This window comes from Nilaparvata lugens, chromosome 4 (assembly GCF_014356525.2).
Source record: "Nilaparvata lugens isolate BPH chromosome 4, ASM1435652v1, whole genome shotgun sequence".
Lineage (NCBI taxonomy): Eukaryota > Metazoa > Arthropoda > Insecta > Hemiptera > Delphacidae > Nilaparvata > Nilaparvata lugens.
Window position 1 is genome coordinate 34992790 of NC_052507.1, and position 20595 is coordinate 35013384.

Sequence of the window (20595 nt, forward strand, 5' to 3'; positions counted from 1 at the left end):
CTATTGATATCTGACTTTTGAGAATAATTATGTGGGATAGAGTGTTTTGTGTGGAATTACCAATAATTCTATCAACTTCTAGGACTCTTATGTGCTTATTAGAATAATGACATACGTTTATGTGAATAACATAGGCTGGCTTACTCTGAAAATGTTTTCTTCCTACTGATATCTGGAAAAGTGACCATTTCCGATTGCAGGCCGCAAAGAATCACTTTTCCGCACTAGTGCGCAAAGTAAGTACTTTGTGTACTCCAGATTTGCAGCATGACAATGCAAAATAGTTAGTAGGTTATTTATAGAGGACCAGTGCGGGAAAATAGAAATTAAGTTGGTAACACTGACTGTGGTAGTAATTTCAATGCTTACATAAGATGAACCCCCTTCAATAGTAGTCAATCATCAGAGAGTGGCTCAGTAGCTTAGTTGAGAGCGTACTGGACTGGTAATAGTATCTTATGTCACATGGACGGGAAGGGGCCTTTTGCAGGTGAGAATGATGTTCCTAGTCGAGGCATTAGCCGAGAATAGAATTTCATTCAAGCACTGCAAAAGACATTCACGTCCAAGTAACGTACAATATTTTTTGTCATAATAATCCAAAGAAGAATAATTGTGAGGAGAAATAGAAAACATTACCTGCTTGTGCTGAAGTTACTAAATGCATTCTATAAACATAACCTAGTTTACATATTCCAAATCAAGAATTTTGTGGAAGTTGACAAAACTTCCACCTGGAGGTGGTTTTTTTTTTGTAGCAGTTTTGCTGTTCCCATTTCCGAACTAGGAAACATACTCGACTGTAAAGAAAACATATGGGGTTTCATTACAGTGAAGTGTGCTGTAATGAGAATCATATGTTTATTTGTTCTTCAAACAGCTGTTTACCGACTTGATCTCATGCATGGAAAACAGCTGAGATTGAATGACTATGACAAAAAGGAAATATTGACAAGGATGATGAGGTTGGGAGTTCAAATTCATTCACAGTTTTTTTTTTTGGCTGAGAATTTTCAACTTCAATGAAAATTATGTAATTTTGACAAAATAAATAATTAACATTGAAAATATAAAAATTTGAAAATTAAAAAAATGAAACTAAAACTTGAAAAAATTCAAAATTTGAAACAAAAATTACAAAATTTTAAATTGAAAAATTCAAAAGTTTGAAAATTTAAAGATTAAGAAATTTTAAAATTTACAAATAGAACATTTTTATTTTGAACAAATGAATTTTCAAATTAATTAAATTTGTTATTAATTACAAAATCATACAGACAAACATTTGATGGATTTCAGGACATTCTTCCCATACTTACTCACTTTCCATATTATTTAATGGTAACTGTAGGAAAAATTTAATGAGAAATACGTGCATAAAATTTCCATTCCTGTACTCAGGAAACCATTCTGCACTCGCCTACGGCTCCTGCGTAAACGTTTCTTTCAGTGCAGCAAAGTGTCACTTTGCGCACTAGTTGCACAAATAACTATTTTCTTGAATGTAAAGTAGCCAATTAAATGAAATCTTGTGATACTTTAAAAATGTGGGTTGTCGATTTTGATAATATTGCTTTAATTAAATATATATTACGTCTGGTATGGTGGAGGGCTTCTGAATTATCTGCTTTTGTATTGCTGGCTAATTCTATCTGCTATATTATTATAATTTGCTATTGTTAGGAATTTCATTTGGTATCTGAGCTTTTGATATTTATTATTGTTTATATCATATTTTATTAATCATTTAAAAATATGTTTTTCTATAGGACTAATCATATTCAATTTTGATGTGTACCTAGCTGATGTAGAAAAACTTATATTTTTTTCTATATAAAATGGCAAAATGGGTTTCTACCGTTTGTCTACCTTATAATAAATAAATTAATTTTTATTGAGCTCAAAAATTACAATAGACTTTAAAATGATTTAATTATGATCACATGATTACAAATGAAATCTTGTACCGGTATGTGTATTTTTGTATTACTTTTGTTTCTTTTTTTTATATCAGTGTACCTGTTTACCTCTTGTACCAACATCTTTTCTGAATCAGGCAATAAAAACATTACGAACTTGTCTTCTTGTTATCATGTTGATTTTACTGACCAGTAAAATTAATTGAGTTGAGAACCATGAAAAAATTTCTTCAATTAAAAAAATGAATGATTTGGGACAAACCAAAATTCATCATTTGTGGGTTTGAAATTGAGTCATTAGTACAAAACGTTTACAACATGTGAAGGCATTGAACAAAGAAAAAATCGATGTAACTTATATGACTTGAATTAGAAACTTTTTTCTAAAGCTGTGTTTACACTAAAGTTATTAACAAAATGTTAATAACTTAATCCTTATAGATTCTATCAGATTGAACAGAGCTTGACAAACACATACAGTAAGTTCATTATGTGTATGATAAGTGATGTTCAATCTAATAGAATCTATAAGGATTAAGTTATTAACATTTTTTTAAATAACTTTGGTGTAAACGCAGATTTAGTGTATTGAGAAATTGGGATTTTTTTATTTATAATAAGCAAACATTTCTCATGGAAATTCAATAAACATTCTACTCAATAATCTTGGTCTATTCGTCACTGATAACTAAATTAAATCTGATCCCAAATGTTTGATAGAGCCTCTTTTAAACACGCCAACTCCTGAGTGGTATCCAATAGGCTAGAATCCACTGCTCCAATGAACCGCCTCCATGTGGATTTCAAACGATCTCAGACTGTCATCCAACACTGAGAACTAAGAAAATGTGAATATTAACAATTGTTGATGAATAATCTCGTTTTCCGTTTGTTTACATCTGTCTCTGCTCAACTACTGTTATGAAGTGCTTTACTCATCTATTTTCCGTATTTGGCCTACCAGCATACGTGTTCTCGGATGAGGGTACGGTAGGTATTTATGAGGAGTTATCATTGTTCCTTCATTCATTGGATGTAGCCACTAGCAAAATCAACTTCAAACAACCCAAACCCATAACATTCTCTTGAAATGTATGAATTCAGGGCTACTTTCTTTTATTAAAAAAGTAGTATTATAGTACCCTTTGGAATTAATAAAATAATAGATTAAGAATACAATCTTAATCTAAAATTAGATAATGAACAAAGTCCTTCGAAAATAGTCTGGGAGTGCAGGTGTCTGAGTGAAATCGAGCAATGAACTTTTTGAACATTTTTCTTGATTTTATCTTTATTTCTTCATTCCACCATGTAATAATATAGTACCATTTAAAATTAATAAAATAATAGATTAAGATTCTTAATCTATTATTTTATTAATTTCAAAGGGTACTATATAATTCTATTCTATAAATAATAATATTATTACATGGTGGAATGAAGAAATTAAAGATAAAATCAAGAAAAATGTTCAAAAAGTTCATTGTTCGATTACACTCAGACACCTGCACTCCCCGACTATTTTCGAAGGACTTAGTTCATTATCTAGTTTCAGATTTACGAGATATCATCCTTCAATTATTACAAAATCAATCTCTAACCTGTCATCCTCCTTAATTTTTGGAGCATGAATTTTTTAAATCATCCTTCTTTTGTCGGAAAATAACTTATAGGTGGCTCGTTCAATTAGAAAATTAATATTTTTGTCTTCATAGTCTTAGAAAAAAAGATAAGAGAATTATTTATTTCTGATGACTATCAAAACACTTGACCTCAGGGCACTTTTTGAGATTTCTACTTGATGGAGTTATTAACTATTCATCGATGAGATTGAAAAATCTGTGAAGCTGTCCCTTCTATTTGAAAAGGATTTTTAAAATTTGTGATTTTTTCAGGTTCCTTCAACTGGTATATTGGAACTTCAAAACAAAAAGCATTATGTGTCCTCTTGATATGGATGAATGAATAGCTTGTTTATTTTGTAAGTATAGTATAAAAGCCTACTTCATGGCTAGATCAATCCATTGCAATTTTTGCATAATATACTATAGAACATAAAAAATAGATACCATAGAAAACTAAAGGTAGGCGCACACAGATCGTCATCGGACGGACGGCACGCATCGGACGGATCGGAAGATTAGATTTGATGCATTATTTTCAATTGGAGTGCGCATACCTATCCGCATCGTATACGCATCGTAGATCGGAAATGCCGTCAGGAATTCCGAGAGGAGCATTGAAGCCGACGGCTCCGATCGGATTGAATGACTCACCGGCATTTATTTATTCCCTTGTATATTCTGTAGAGTGTAAAAATAAATATTATTTGATAGGGTTTTAATTTTTTAAAAATATATACTAAAGTTTTGATTGTTATTAAATATGTCCTAAATCAGTATCAAAACTAACTATGTCCTTAACATAATAATGTATCAAAATACAGTAGAGTAAAATATCAGCTATTAATATACTGTATTACATAAATGTACTATAATTAATTGGTAATGTATATTTAGTATAGTATAATATTAGAATAAATAGAAATCCATAATCACACCAAAAAAATAACATACGATATTATGCATAATGTCACTTAAGAAACTAGTTAATGTCACTAGTTAGAAATTTTGCCTTATGTCAATGCTAATTTAAACGTCTTTAGAAGTTTTTGATCGAGATATAGAAATCCAGACATGAAATGGTTTAACTAAAAAGTTTTAAAATATGTACCTTAAGCAGATTGCTCATCTCTGTTCAGGCTCAATCGCACGGCGATAAGCCTTTCAGTTCAACTATATATGTTGTCTGAGGACATTCAAAAGCTCAAAAAACATTACTTGCAACATGCGGAAGTATATCAAAAATTTAACTTCGTATTCAATTAAATCAGGAAATGGATGATTAAATTCTCCGTATTCTGTCATTTTCTGATTAATTGTATGGATCCACATTTTTCGTTTTCTCTTCCTACGTCGCTGTACCTCTTCTTCATCTTCGGCTAACAAACAAGTAACAATTATAACTTCTTCTCCGTTACTGCTATCCATCACTTATATACTGTAATATTTGTTCATCAAATTCCTAATTCACACTCGACTCGACATACGTCGCAATGAACTAAAATGCCAATGCTCCGATGACGATTAGTGTGCGCATCACCTCAAAAAAGTACGATCCGTCCGATGCGTGCCGTCCGTCCGATGACGATCTGTGTGCGCCTACCTTAATAGGGTACCTACCGTACCAAAAACTGATCAAAAATGTACCCAAGAATACTACTTGGAGAGTTGTGAATATGATATGTTTTTGTTAAATATTTATACACTTTGATACAAAAAAGATACACATTTTTCGATTCATGATACCTCATCGTTACACTTTCATCTGTAATTCAATCAATCAACTTATTCCTTGCATGTTCATGTTTTCAATTTTTGGCAGTTCATCATAAGCTTACCGGTATATAAAAATAACAACAATAAAAACAATAAATTGGTCATGAATATAAAAAAAAAAAAACACAACTAGAAGATCAAGTCAATCAATCAATTAGTTAAATGCAAATTCAAGTGAAATGCTGTAAATTAAATCTGTTCTGTTTGATCTGAATTAAATTTGATCTGTTATTAATAATGGAACAAAGATAATAGGCTACATAGGTAATCTCGATACTACACCATCAAAGCCAAGCTCTTGATTTAGAAATACACAACAATTAATATTTTTCTCAAATCATTTAATAAATCTTATTTCTTCATGAGTATAATTTATAGCTACCAAAATAATTCATCACACGTTTATCCTTTCCCAAAATGAATTAAATGGGAATTGGTTTATACAGGTGGGTTGGTGAAAAGCCACATACATACATTTTTGATACAGTAATGATTTTTTCACCACACTGCAAAGAAAGCAGCTGTTTTCCAGTCCCTACATAGATCTGAAAGACCTTGTTTGCAGACGACTCTCGTCTGACGTAAGAAACAGGTTTCTTTCCGGCCTAGGCCGGAAAGAGTACTCTTTCCAGCCGCTAACATGGAAGTCCGTAGTTAATAAGTCATCTGAGAGATCGGGCGAGTGTCAACTTTCTTCATCTGAAGTCGCCATTATTTCAGTTCGAATTTCGAATCAAACTAATTAAGCATTTGCTGTGCAACCATTTTTATTCAATTATTTATTGTTGATTAGAGCATTCCGAATTTTCAAAAATGCTTGAAGATTATGATGCCCGTGATATTCCAAGTGAAATTTTAAAAGAATCTGAAATCCTGACTGCAAATCTTCTACCACTAAAATCAAGAGATAGGTAGGCCTACAATATAACAAGTATTCTTTATTTATTTTGTCAGCAATACCTGTAGTGTGGTGAAAAATATCGTTTGTACCATGGGCAAAAATGTTTTTCCGGCTCTCAATCTTTTCTAGTCCTCAGCCTCGGACTTGAAAACCGATTTTGAGCCGGAAAAATCTCATTTTCTGCTCTAGGTGCGAAATATACTATTTTGTCATAGTCATTCAATATCAGCTGTTTTACATGCATGAAATCAAGCCGGTAAACAGCTGTTTGTGGAACAAATAAATATATGATTCTCATTACATCATACTATACTGTAAAGAGATCATATGTTTTCTTTACAGTCGAGTGTGTTTCCTAGTTTCAAAAAAGGAACATTCAAACCAAGGTCTATAAATACAGGTCATGACACTTGTGTTCCTTATGGAGCAGCCATTTTATGGGGTCTTTATGGCAGTACATTTGAAAATCCAATCTAATTCAATTTGCTTGTAACAAAATTATGCATTTTAAAAACAATATTCTAGTTCAAATAATATGTGAATTCAGGTTTTCAATTTTTTAACAACAAAATTTCTATAATAAATACTTCAATTATTCATTTTATTTATTATTAAAAATTGTTCTTATTCTAGTATCTTAATGATTATGATTATTATAAGGCATTGGGACTAGACAGTAAATAATATGTGAGGCCAACTTCAAAAAGAGTTTCAAGTTCCCAATCAATTAAATCTAGAGATCAACAATTAAGTTCCTATTTGGAATCTAAATATTATTATTCTGTCAGAACAATTCATTTTACAATTCAAAGCCAAGCAATATCCCTTGAACAATATAATAAAATAACACATCATGTTGTTCAATCTATAATGATAACAGCTGATAAATTTGAAAATTGGTGAACTAGAACTCCATAAAATGGCGATTTTGCAATGCATCATGGGATTGTGTCATGACCTGTATTTATAGACCTTGATTCAAACAGCTGCCTTCAGCGCTCCAGGTGAAAGTTTTGTCAACTACAACTACAAAATTCCTTATTCCAAAATAGTTTGCATAATAGCCTGCAGGTATAGTCTTTACTTGGTAACAAAAATTTTAACTTCTTATTATTAAGAACTTTATTGAGAAGATAACCTTCATTACCGCATGATCAAAAAACATCTGAATACGTTTCTTATCCCAATCAAACTGATCCAGATTCAAATTCCTAACTTAACAGTGTCTCAGTGTGTGCTTCATTCAGCCTTCTAGAAAATAGCTTTAGGAGACACTGTCCACTGAGTCCTAATAACATCTGAGTAATCAATATAATAACTCGAATAATTTAAGAACTCATTTGAAATCTTACAATATAGGCCTTTATTATAATTATATTCTATTTGGGTTTGAATGGTGTCTGTTATGAACTAGGCGCTATGGGCTAGGTCATGTTTATAAAATGCAGTAACTCGAGCATCAGCAGGTAATAGTTTCTGTTTCTCAGAAATATTATTCTTTCTCAGATAAATATGACAAAAAATATCTACCTTACTTGTACGGTAATGTATTTACCGCATTAGTATTATAATTATGCCCTCAACTACAATTCGGGCAGAAACAATCATACTTATTCAGTAAATTATCGTTACCGGACATGTGACGTAAGGTACTATAAAAGGTAGTTTCATGAGGTTGAAATGCTATGACCATATATATTTTATCAGATCATAGAAATTTGATTTTTATTAATCGAATATTTGGCTATCCCAACACAAGGGAATCAAATTTTTGATAAAAGTTGATCTTGCTCTTACACTCCGTTTAACTTTAAAAAAGTGCAATAGGATTGCAATAAACTATATAAGTTTATTACATAAATATAGATTTATGAATAAATCCATAAATTCACAACTCTATAAATTGCTTCAGAATTAATTAAATGAATGTACTTATTTTTTCAGCTCTATATAAGCTAACAACTTGATCACAAAAAATACTACTACAAAATGTCACCTTGCTACTTGAAGGATCACATAAATGATTAGTTACTCTGTACCTATATTAAATTATCAAAAACAGGATTAATTAAAAAAAGAGATAATAAAAAATTGATATTCTTTAAAATCCTGTAATGTGAAGTTATGTACGGTCAAATTGACGTTTCCGATAGCATTGTTAATGCATTGAATGAATAAAATTATTCTTATTCAAAATATGACTACAGAATCTGTAGCTAATTACAATGTTAAAATTACCATGATTAATCACAGCAATGTTTGTATCAACAAATTGTATGCTGAAATTTCTCATAATCATTCCATATGTCTCTAGATAAAATTATCCATTTTTAAACCACTTGAATAATAGAAATTGGAATAATATTCTATTCTTCATCAAACAATCCTTTAGCCTATATTGTATAAATATCAATACTATATAGCGTACAGAGACATCGGAAAAGGTTCCTCACTTTAGTAGGTAGTTGGCCTAGTTGCCTGTGACTGAGGAAGGATTTCTTCTAGAAATTCATAAGTACCTTACAATATTTCAATAATATAAATGACTATTCAGTATGATAAAACTATTTTGTGTAATATAAATTGGCATACCTAATATAATAAATTTTAGGTAAACTGGTTCACATGAGGAACGTAAAAACTCGACATAATGCGTTACACAAACATAATCTTTACATCTACGAGACACATCTTCCACAGTCACACTCATGCACGCACACTTGTGGAGAAAAGTTTGACGAGGATTTGAGCCTTATTTCAAATATAAATCGATTCAACATAGGTTTATGCTCTTCCAGCTCATTGCAATAAATGCTTCAAATCCAGCTATCCACTATACTCTTTGTAATGGTCGATTTTCTTATTAATGTGGGTTTTTAATAATTTGTTCCGGTAATTTCAAGAATAAAATATTCGCTTCATATATCAGACCAAGCTAGCAGTGAATGATTTTACCAACCGAGGAACAATGATTCCAATATTTAGCAGGCCAGTTTGATATAGTTTGTTGTGACCAGTACGGTATTAAAAAGTGAAGATGATCTTCATTTAAAAAGGAACATACTAGTAGCAGAGAAAACTACTATAACTGCTGTATTCTGTGCTAGTAGTAATACAATAATACCTTTTTATAGGTAGGCTATAATAATACAAATTAGTATCATAGACATTGTAGGATTCCGTGTATAGTAATACTTTATATAATAGTTACCGGTATATAGACTACTATACAGTCATGCATTAATTGCTCACCATGATTAATTGTAATAATTAGTTTGTCAACCTGCATTTCAATTCATTAAAAATCACAATTATTTCTGTTTCTCGCCGTAGGTAGATTATGGAGAAGCTAAACAAAGACCTGGACTTCTCCCTCTACTCCTCAACTCTCCGTCCACTGGTTATCCTGATGAAATTCACTGGTGGCATATCTCTGAGAAATGTCTTTTGCCACCATGCCTACGATCTGAAGCCTTCCAGAGGGATATCAATAGGCACTGTTCTACTCTTGCTACTGAATGTTTTTGTTTATTATCATTTTGGAGATGATATCCCAATGCCTGCCATTGTCTTCAATCTTGTCTGTTCTATATTGGGTTGTGCTCATTTTTTTAACTGCAATCTGACGGATAATACATTGCTTAAAGCATTGGTAGCCATAGAAGATTTTGATATACAATTAAAACTGAACTCATACTACACCAAAACTCCATGGAAGAAATATAAAATCTACTGCTGGATATTGATTTTGATGTCATTAGGTATTCTTAGAATGGCAAAAACAGCTTATCATAGATACCGTGCTAACGATATCGATTTCCTAGCTCAATATTTACTCAATATTCTGATGGAAATTCTATGGAACATTGACGTGAATACTCTCTACTTGCTTATCTGTTACGAAATATCATTAAGATTTGCGGACATGAAGAATGTTACAATGAAATTTAAATATGGAATGAAAGCCAGAGGAAATTGTCAACTAATGGCAAGGAACTTGGAGGAGCTGAGAATCCTACATGGTCAATTATGCTTGGCCACCAAACATTTCTATGATGCTTTTCTGCAAAGAATTATGCTTTTCATACTGTTGAGAACTTTCATCATCCTGCATCATTGCAACGTTCTGTTGTTCACTTCCAATCCGGCTAAACACAAAAAAATGTTTCTGGATGTGTCTTTGATGTTAATCAATATTTATGTATTGACGTCTTCAACTGGCTACTTTCTCAATGAGGTCAGTATTAGTAGCCTTTTTACATAGAATCAATTATTTAACATAGGTATGTATGGATGAAGATCCAATTATTTGAACCAATATAGTAGGCTGTGTATTATTTGTAGTTTGAAATTGATTTTACAGTCTTTGTAAAGGTTTGGTAACAGTAAAGATTGATTAGCTGCCTTTATCTAAAACCTAGGAGGACAGAATAATTAGGGCTTAGCCGGCCCTCTCTTACAGTTAACCTCCAATTCAATTCTAAGTTACCACTAAAACAAAACATCATACAAGAAAAATAGAGCTTATAGACAAGAGCTCTCTAACGCAATTCATTTCTGAACTTCCCATTAATATGTTCTCTACTGCATTTTAAATCATAGATGAGAATAATATGAAATTAGTTGAAGTCAATTATTGAATGGTATTGGTTGATTTGTAGTAGAATTGCAACTACACTTGATATTTTGGCACAAAATATAGTTTCCAATTTCTATATAATAGGCTACTACTACATATACTAATAATAGGTGCACTTTTCTCACTAATATTTTTATCAGGATCATGCAATAAAATAAGTACAGTATTTAAACAATTCGATGGATTCAGATACATATTAGTGAGTACTTAAAAGAGACTAGAGTAAAATAATTCGTGAATTATAATTAGGAAATTCTGCTAGAGATTGACAAACAAAAAACTATTTTTTAATCGGAATGAAAAATATTGACGAAATGATTATCACCTTTTGGGATTTTTATTTTTGTCTTCATAATTGAAAAAATATGAAGTAAGCTATACTAATCTCTCATCTCTATAATTTCGTTTCTATTTCTCTATAAAGTACCTAATAAAAAATAACTCAAGTCTTATTTATCACAGAATAGAGCAGTGATGTTTCTTGTTAGAAATATGGATGCGGAAGACCACTGTCCTGAACTCAGGAATCAGGTACGGTTATTTGATATTACATGATAGGTATTATATTCTATGCAATTGAAATTTGAGACCATTCTATTGTTTTCCAATTTCGTTTGTATTTTGAATTATGCATGGCATTTCCTTGATTTTGACAGATATAAATTATTTCATTAATAATTATTAACTATGGTATCTTCTAGAGTATATCTAGGGCTGTTACTCAATATTTTTCATCATGAAGGAAATTACAAGTAATCTTCTATTCACATTTACTTTAAGGCTGTGCAAAAGGCTGAAACAACTTTTTATACTGGTATCTTTTTACTGAGTTTTTGATTTGTATATGTACTATATAGTTATCAAAGTGAAAAAGTTTTTTTAGGATAAATATTTTTTTCAATTATTACTTTATGAGATATGAGCGTCTAAAGTTCAAATTTATGTGACAGATCATTTCAAATTCGGTGAGAGATAAATTCATGACATTTTGAGGATAAGTTCTACATAATGGTATTGTTGGTTGAACGTAAAACAAAAATTTCATAAAAATATAAATTTTTGAGAAAGTTATTCCATTTACAAAGAAAAAAAACTAGAAGTTATTTTGGTCACTTTTTGTTATATGCTACCGTACCGGTACAATTAATTTAAATTCTCAGCCTTCGCGCTCGTCTATTTGTATTATGTGGTCGCTTGTGCTAGTATTACCATTTAATTATTACAAGATAATCGAAATTTTATTGTACTTGAATTACAATATAAGTGCTAAGTCATTAATATTATGTAACTTTTGTTATGATACACTAAAGATCTGTAAAAAATATCATATCGTTGACAGTGAATTTAATTAATATATACATGTATTTTATTATTATAATCGGCTACTAAAATGTAATTCAGTGCTGTATTTTCAATCTTACAAATTTGAAAACACACTTTTTACACAATTTCAAGTCATTTTGTCTCAATAGTTTTTGAGACTCTAGAGAGCTTAACAATAATTAGTCATATAATTTTTGCCAAAAATAATAAAAATACCATCATGTCTTTATAGAGCGAGTTTTTAGTTATTATTCTGTGATTATACCTGTACAATTAGAACAAGTGTTGTTATAGAACTTCAATAGAGGTTTGGATTATCATAAAATATGGTTGAGAAAAGGTCGCGGGAATGCCAGTTTGAAGACCCAGTAGACACTCTGAATGTTATTGGTACTAGTTGATTCACAAAAAAATTTTAATAATTTTGTTACATTCTATTATGTCAATCAATTTCTCTTCAATGGTTTATATGATGTGAGGGATATTTAGAATTAACAAACCTTGTCGTAGTCGCTTGTCTGGAATAGAGGCCATTTTGGTCATCCTCGTAACTTTTCATTCAGTAATACAATACTAATAGTACAATAGAGTAATTGAATTATATTATCACCCTATATTCATATTGTCTTTGATAATACCAATAATGATCGAAAGATTTTGCTGAATTTATTCAGCTGCGAGACATTACTAGTTGATAGAGTTGTCTTAGAGTTGCTACTATAACTTGTTATCAACTCAGTTGAACTGCATTCTTAGAATAATTGTCTGTTAAAATTTCACAGATATTTTTCTATGAAGCTGAGGCTAACTACTTGAAAAAGCGGATCTTTGAAAGAAAAACGTTCAAACTTGATAGGGATACATTCTCGGGCGTGAGTACTAATTGCACGATTTATTACCCTATCAAATTCAAGATTTTATTTGCATACAAAGCTATAGATTTAAAAAAATATTTACATAGAGAATCAATAAGTCTTTGATTGCAGTTGCCTATCGGAATTATTTGCTGAAAGTTGAGTCTGACCTCGGTTCCAATTCCAAGAATTTTTGGAAGTTTGTTAATGAGAAGCGCAAGTCCGATGGATTTTGTGAGAAAATGACTCTGCATGACAAAAATTTTGTTGGAGATGAAATTCCCTCAGGGTTCGCCAATTATTTCGGATCTGTTTTCTCACCAGTCACCGCTTGCTTTGAGGAGGGTGATGGGATTGAGTTTTTGCATGATACAGCCAATAGTACTCTGGAAGTTGCATCATTATCGGAGAAAAGTATTCAATATGCAATCAAAAGATTAAAGCCTAGAGTAGCTCCTGGGCCTGATTGTATTCCTTCCTTCATTGTTAAGGGTTGTGGTGAGCTATTAATAAGACCGTTGAAATATTTATTTGACCTGTCACTGAGAAATGGAGTCTTTCCAAGTAGATGGAGGGTCTCGAAGATAATCCCAATTTTCAAGTCTGGCAGGAGAGATGACATCATGAACTATAGACCAATCAGTATATTGTCTGTCTTTGCTAAGGTTTATGAGAGGGCTCTTTATGATGAGATTCTATGGTATTCACGACCAATACTGTCTGAAAATCAGCATGGTTTTCTTCCTGAAAGATCTGTTGTGACAAATTTATTGGAGTTTACAGTGCATGCCTCCAATGTACTTGATGCCGGTGGAGAAATGGATGTGATCTATACTGATTTTAGTAAAGCCTTTGACCGTGTTAATCATTGTATATTGCTGAAGAGGCTGTCACAGCTGGGCTTTAGTAGTGCTTTGGTTAATTTATTGAGAAGTTACCTGTTTCAAAGAAAAAATTTTATAACTGTTCAAGGAAGGGTCTCTCATGCTTATTTCAGTACGTCTGGTGTCCCCCAGGGTAGCAATCTGGGACCCCTCTTGTTCTTGCTATTAATAAATGAGTTACCACTTCAGATACCCAACTCCAAGTGCTTGATATTCGCTGACGATATGAAGATCTACAAAGAGGTGAGAGGATTGGATGATTGCTATTCCTTGCAGGCTGATGTTGATAGAGTTGCATTGTGGTGCCATGTGAATAAGCTTGATATCAATGTAAAAAAATGTAAATGTATGACTTTCTCCAGAAAGGTTGATCCAGCTCGTTATCCCTACTCATTCCTACTCATTTCCTTCTTGGACGTGTGTGCTTGGAGAGGGTAGCAATGTGTAAGGATCTTGGTAATGTATTCAGTTGTACATTGTCCTTCTCAGCACATGTTGATCACATCATTGGCAGAGCGAACAAGCTATTGGGCTTTGTTCTGAGAAACTCTACCGGCTTCAATAATGTTGAGACTGTTGCAACTCTGTATCAGTCGCTAGTCAGAAGTATCCTAGAGTATGGATCTATTGTCTGGAGTCCCTCTACTCATCAGGATACATTAAGAGTGGAACAAGTACAGAATAAGCTTCTTCGCTTCCTATTTTATATGCAGTTTAGAAGAGCCTGTCCCTTGGGTTTTCCTTCTGGACGTTTGAGATCCCTTTTCAATATGGACTCTTTGAGGGCTAGACGTGACAGGTTTTCATTGATGTTTGTGGTGTCACTTTTGAAAAATTACATTAATTCACCCGCTCTTCTCTCTAGGATTGGTTTCCAGGTACCCACGTTCAATGTCAGAAGAGTTAGGACCTTTCATGTACCAAGATCAAGGACCCTTCATAACTTCTGCTCTCCAATTAATAGGGTTCTGAGGCTATTCAATAGCGTTTGTGAAGGTGTTGATGTGCATGGCCCTGTTAGTGAGGTTAGAAGGCGCATTATTGAGGCTATTCATAATTGAATTTGAATTCAGTTTCTGAATTGATCCAATTAATATGATGTCCATGATTCTTATTAATTTTATAGAGTTGATCAAACCTACAGTTAAAATCACTTAACTTTTATACTTGAATATTTGTTGTTAAAACTTTTTCTTTTTCTTCTCTGCTTTCATCAATTTTCTTCCCACAGTGGCACATGTTTTCCCTTAACCTGTTTCTATGCTCAATTGTAGGCCTATTCTTTTTATAACTTATTGGATAAGTTTTAGATAAGTTTGGATAAGTTAGATTAGTTTTATTCTGTATTTATTATTTATGCTTAGACTACTTACAATTACTTATGCTTCACTCATACTCATCATTTTTCTTATGTATTTGTGAATTGCATGAACTGTATCTCTCATTTTTATTTCTTTTAGTAACTTACTTTATTCGATTGTAAATGGTAGTGAAGACTGTTTTGGGCTTAATGCCTGTAGTCTGTAATAGTTGTTCTGTGATAAATAAATAAAATTTTACAAAAATCATATAAACTAGCAAGATGATAAATCACAACCTAAAAATAAAGAAACAATAGACTACCTATTATAGGCTTCTATTTTGTTTGAATCTTTCTCTATTTTTTATCTGTTCTCATCTAAATTGTTGCAAGAACGAAAAACTATGACCTGGATGATCTCTTTCGAATTCCAACAAAACCATTTTTTTGCTCTGTAATCCATATTGATTGCATTGTATGTTATATAAGATCTAGAACAATCAGTCCAGGCAATGAATGCTCAAAAAAGGGTATAGAGGGAAATGTTTGGAAGACAATTTTCGACCCCACAGTTCTGTTAAAGGTAGTGAGGAGGGAAACATATAAAAATTCCTCACCCCTACCCACTGTGCTAAGGGGGTGGGGGTGGTTTTAAGGTACCATTTTTTGGTTCTCGCATAAAAATAAAAAACTATGTATCCTAAGGACTTGACTGTCATATAATAAATTAAAGCTCACATAATTTCCTACAATATTCATTTTACAACTTTTTCTATATCTCCTCTAGTTTTCGAGATAACCGCTCTTGAAGGTGTGGTGACATTTTTGAAAAAATCACGTTAGCCACCGATTTTTTTCTATTTTTACTATTTTAATTCTTTAAAAATTGACGGAGAAAATCCATGCTGATTATAAGCTTATAGAGCATTAAATTTTCTTCAATTTGATGTATAATTTCACGCTTTTACAAATTTCCCTACTCCTTTTGCGGCAGCTTTAGTGTTGAGTGTGAAATCTCCATTTTTGCAAAAATAGACCAATTGACAAAGGAATTTGGAGGGGAATGTTTTAAACAAATTTTTGAACTTTGCAGCTTTGAGACTGGTTAGGAAGAGAACATATCAAAAGTCCCCATTCCTAACTCATATTGTCATCTTCTATGGGGAAAAATTTGAAAATTATTGGGATGAATAATTATTTATCAGCGTTTTGCTTCCACGCTCATATCTTGACGATGCATTGTTGTATAGTTATGAGCCCTGAAACAGCAAAAAATCTGATAAAAACCTCTTAATTTAACAATTACACACCTTCAAGAGCGAATATCTCGTGAACTGTTGGGAATATCACAAAATTCCACTGAACAAAAAGTGTAGAGACTTTATCAAGCTTCATTTTCGAATAGTTAATTATGTCGGTTGAATGCATTTTTCTCAAGATATGAGCGTGGAAGCAAAATCCTGAAAAATGCAACTTTTAAACCACCCCCATTCCCTTATATCACATGAGTTAGGAATGAGGACTTTTGATATGTTCTCCTCCTAACCAGTCTCAACAAAGCTGCAAAGTTCAAAATTTTGTTTAAAACATACCCTCCAAAATTCCTTTGTCGATTGGGCTATTGTTGCAAAAATGGAGATTTCACACTCAACACTAAAGCTGCTGCAAAAGGTGTAGGGAAATACGTAAAAGCGTGAACTTATACATAAAATTGAAGAAAATTTAATGCTCTATAAGCTCATAATCAGCATGGATTTTCCCCGTCAATTCTTAAAGAATTAAAATAGGAAAAATAGAAAAAAATCGGTGGCTAACGTGATTTTTTCAAAAATGTCACCACACCTTCAAGAGCAGATATCTCGGAAACTAGAGGAGAGATATAAAAAAAGTTTTGAAATGAATATTGTAGGAAATTATGTAAGCTCTAATTTATTATATGACAGTCAAGTCCTTAGGATACATAGTTTTTTAGTTTTATGCGAGAAACCAAAAAATGGTACCTTCAATGGTACCCCTTAGCACAGTGGGTAGGGATGAGGACTCTTGATATGTCTACCTCCTTACCACCCTAAACAGAACTGTGGGATCAAAAATTGTCTTTCCAACTTTTCCCTCTAAAACCTTTCCTTGACTGGACTAAATAAGAATAATGATAACACAGGAAAAAGGATTTCTGAATCTTATGTGTTACAGTAGATTTCTCAATTTTTCTTTTCTCTGTAAACTCATATTGTCATCTTCTATGGGGAAAAATTTGGAAATTATTGGGATAAATGGTAAGAAATTTGTGAAATTGATAAAATACTGATCAGTAATATAAAAAATATAACTTTGCAAGTGTTGATTGGAATGATATTGTTTTGGATGATTAGGAAATAAATATAAAACATTTTTGAAATTTCTACTGAGCCTATTAATGGTTCCCTTAAAATGTCAAGGTATTGCAGTGGCAATTGAATAATCACTCTATGAAATTTCAAATAAGTTGCATCTGAAAGGAGTAGTTGATTAACGTTTTGCTAGTCTCAGTTTCTATCTACAATGTTTTTCATACTGAATTATGAATTTATTTCTTTGTTTACACAAATAAATTATTTGTTTCACGGTTTCTCCACATTTAGTGAAAGTTTAGAATAAGCAATGTACTTGGTATATATTCTAGAGTGTATTCTAGGTACATTGAGAATGAGCATATAGTAAACAAAGCACAAAAATATTGAAGTTAATGCAGCGTGTTTCAGTTAGCCAATCGCTATCTTTATTTTATTTATTTAAAATATAATTTTTCCCATTTTTTCGAGTAATGACAGACATTTTATTACAAATACAATCTCATTCAAATATGAAATTCATTTATTTAATTGCCTATTATTATTTCAATTTATTTCAAGTAATGATTGTCATTGTATTTCAAATAAAATTCATTGTACTTGAATATAAGATTTATTTATTAAGTTGCCCAAGATTATTTCAGTTAATTATATACAATATATTATATCATTATGATAATATTTTATGAATAATAAATCTATGAATTTTATTATTCATGAGTTGTAAAATCACTCCTGCTGGTGGTTCGGAGACTCACCTAAAACTGTAGGCCCATTAATCTCTCATTATCATTCGCCTTATTACAAACACACAAGCCTAGATTTCATGTGGGCATCACCCTCAGCAAAAAATCCCAATAGAAGCAATATACATAATATATACAATATACCTCTTGGCATTCCTCTAATTCAAGGATCTATAATCCACAAAATTAATTGATTTTTGATCCCCGCGCGGAGGGCCCTAATTCCCTGGACCCTATGAAAAGAATGTATTAATTCATTTAGCAGGAAGAAATGTTGCAGATGAATGATGGTTGCATTCAAGAAAGCCGATTCTACCTTGATAAGTCTTCAGGGCCTTAGGGGTCCTTGTACTTAGGCGGGGGCCCTAAAGCCCTGGGCCATTCGTGAAGGGATGAAATAAATAATAATGAATGGATCCATTTAGTATGAAAAAATGTTGCATTCAACAGCAAAAATGCACCTTCTTGGGATTTGAAGTCTTTGACTTCAGGTCTCTGGGATCCGGGGACCTGAGGCCAAGGACCCTTCACATGTCAATAAAAATCAATCCATTTATTAGGAAAGATTTTTGCAAATAAATGTTACCTTCAAAAAAAATATAACTTTATTACGGTATATATTATTATTAATCCATGAAACTATTAGAAAGGTTGAATTGACTAGAATGTTCATGCTTTAGCAATTATATTTTATTATGTGACTACATGCAACATGTTGGGTCATAGGGCCCTCAAAACCCAACATGGAAGAATTTGTTGTTGAATGTAATATTCTCCTCTGTTGAATGAATTATTTGATTTGATTATCCTTTATTGGCGACCGCTGGAAGGGTCACTATATAACTTCTATCGGTACCTGTCATCCATGGGCTTTCGGTGGCTCTGTCTCGGTCTCACAAAACCAATATGTGCTTATCTATTGTTAAATCCAACTCATTCCGTCTCAATCCAGAAGGTTAATTTCACAGGTCTAGTAATGAGTTCAAGAGATATCGAATTTCACATTCTGAAGCTTTGTTATTGTTAAATCTTCAGCTCTATAAATTCCATGTTTCAATCCATTATATTATTATTCTATTTCATTTATTTCTCTAGCTGCTAGACAACGGTGCGGAGGCTCAAAAGGAGGAAGCCATTTGAATTAGTGTAGTGCAAGTGGTTTCAAGTGAAAAAGCAGAGCAGTGATTGAGTGAAGCAATATTATAAAATCATAATATTATCATTAGCAGTAAGAGATTCTAGTGAGAGTTTCACTGTATTTTATTTTGATTTAGGCTAGCAGTAGGTTAGGTTCGATAAAAAATTTGCTCATTATAGTCTCATGACTAGATAACAATTAGTAAATTAAATAAAAATTATTTCTCTAAACTTGTTGTTGATATACAGTAGTTTCGAATTAAATCTATATATTCAACTATGATTATGCCTGAAATGAACGTATCTACGATATTCATATGAACTCCACTCCACGATATATATTACTCCACTCAATCGAAGTTGAATAATAGAAAGTGACTCTCAACTATTTATAATTATTTCTTAATAAAACTCTCTTTTATTCTTCCAGATTGTGTCTTTGCTTGTAACATTGCTGATTGTATCCATCCAACTGCCTTCAGTTGTAGAAAATTGGGCATCGTTCTTCGATATGAGATTTAGAATTTCTGGAGACAATTATTTGAACTCAACATTTTCAAACACAACTGCAATTTAAACACACAAGATTAGATTAGTCTAGATTAGTTTAGAAAATCTTGTACAGTACTTTTGAAAAATAGGGTTTTCTATTTTTTAAAAGAGTTTTTATCAATATATATTGCCCCTGTATAGTATGGTGAAGGTTTCTGCTCCACTTGTAGCCTATTGCTGGCTAATTCATGATACCGGTACTGTAATTTTCTAAGACTCTCACTTCGTATTTATGAATTATATTCATTATTGCACAAAATATTTTTGTTCAGCAATCACATTTCTGGTACCTAAATTATATGCGAAAAAAATTGTTTATTTTCTACCTACAGTGTTGGTGAAAATTATGGAAACAGCTCCTTTTATATTTGAAATATATTTTTTAAATATATATTATTTCTTTTATATTATAAATTGACAGTTGGTTTTATTGGGGATCCTATTCAAATTGAAAATACTACTCTACTATACTGTCGCTTCAAAATTTTGGTCCGCCATTTTGAATTGAATATTTTTTATAGGAACGTGGGCATGTGATACATGATTTTGATATATAATCAAATAAAGTGAAAATGAATGGCAAAATAACCACACATCGATATCTCGAACGGT

The 20595-nt window shown here is 31.9% G+C and overlaps 1 protein-coding gene across 2 annotated transcripts; it reads left to right on the top strand.

Annotated features, from left to right (window-relative positions):
- Positions 1-35: 35 nt before the first annotated feature.
- LOC111045326 lies at positions 36-20241 on the top strand. Of its 2 annotated transcripts, none has more exons than XM_039427374.1 (6): positions 36-236; positions 3815-3900; positions 9552-10455; positions 11320-11388; positions 12963-13052; positions 19862-20241. In XM_039427374.1, exons 3-6 carry the CDS (start codon positions 9559-9561, stop codon positions 20006-20008), a joined length of 1203 nt encoding a protein of 400 aa, XP_039283308.1. In that variant the 5' UTR covers positions 36-236; positions 3815-3900; positions 9552-9558; the 3' UTR covers positions 20009-20241. The 2 variants fall into 2 exon arrangements, with proteins under 2 accessions (XP_039283308.1, XP_039283309.1); XM_039427375.1 differs by lacking the exon at positions 36-236 and adding an exon at positions 2516-2909.
- Positions 20242-20595: the final 354 nt, after the last annotated feature.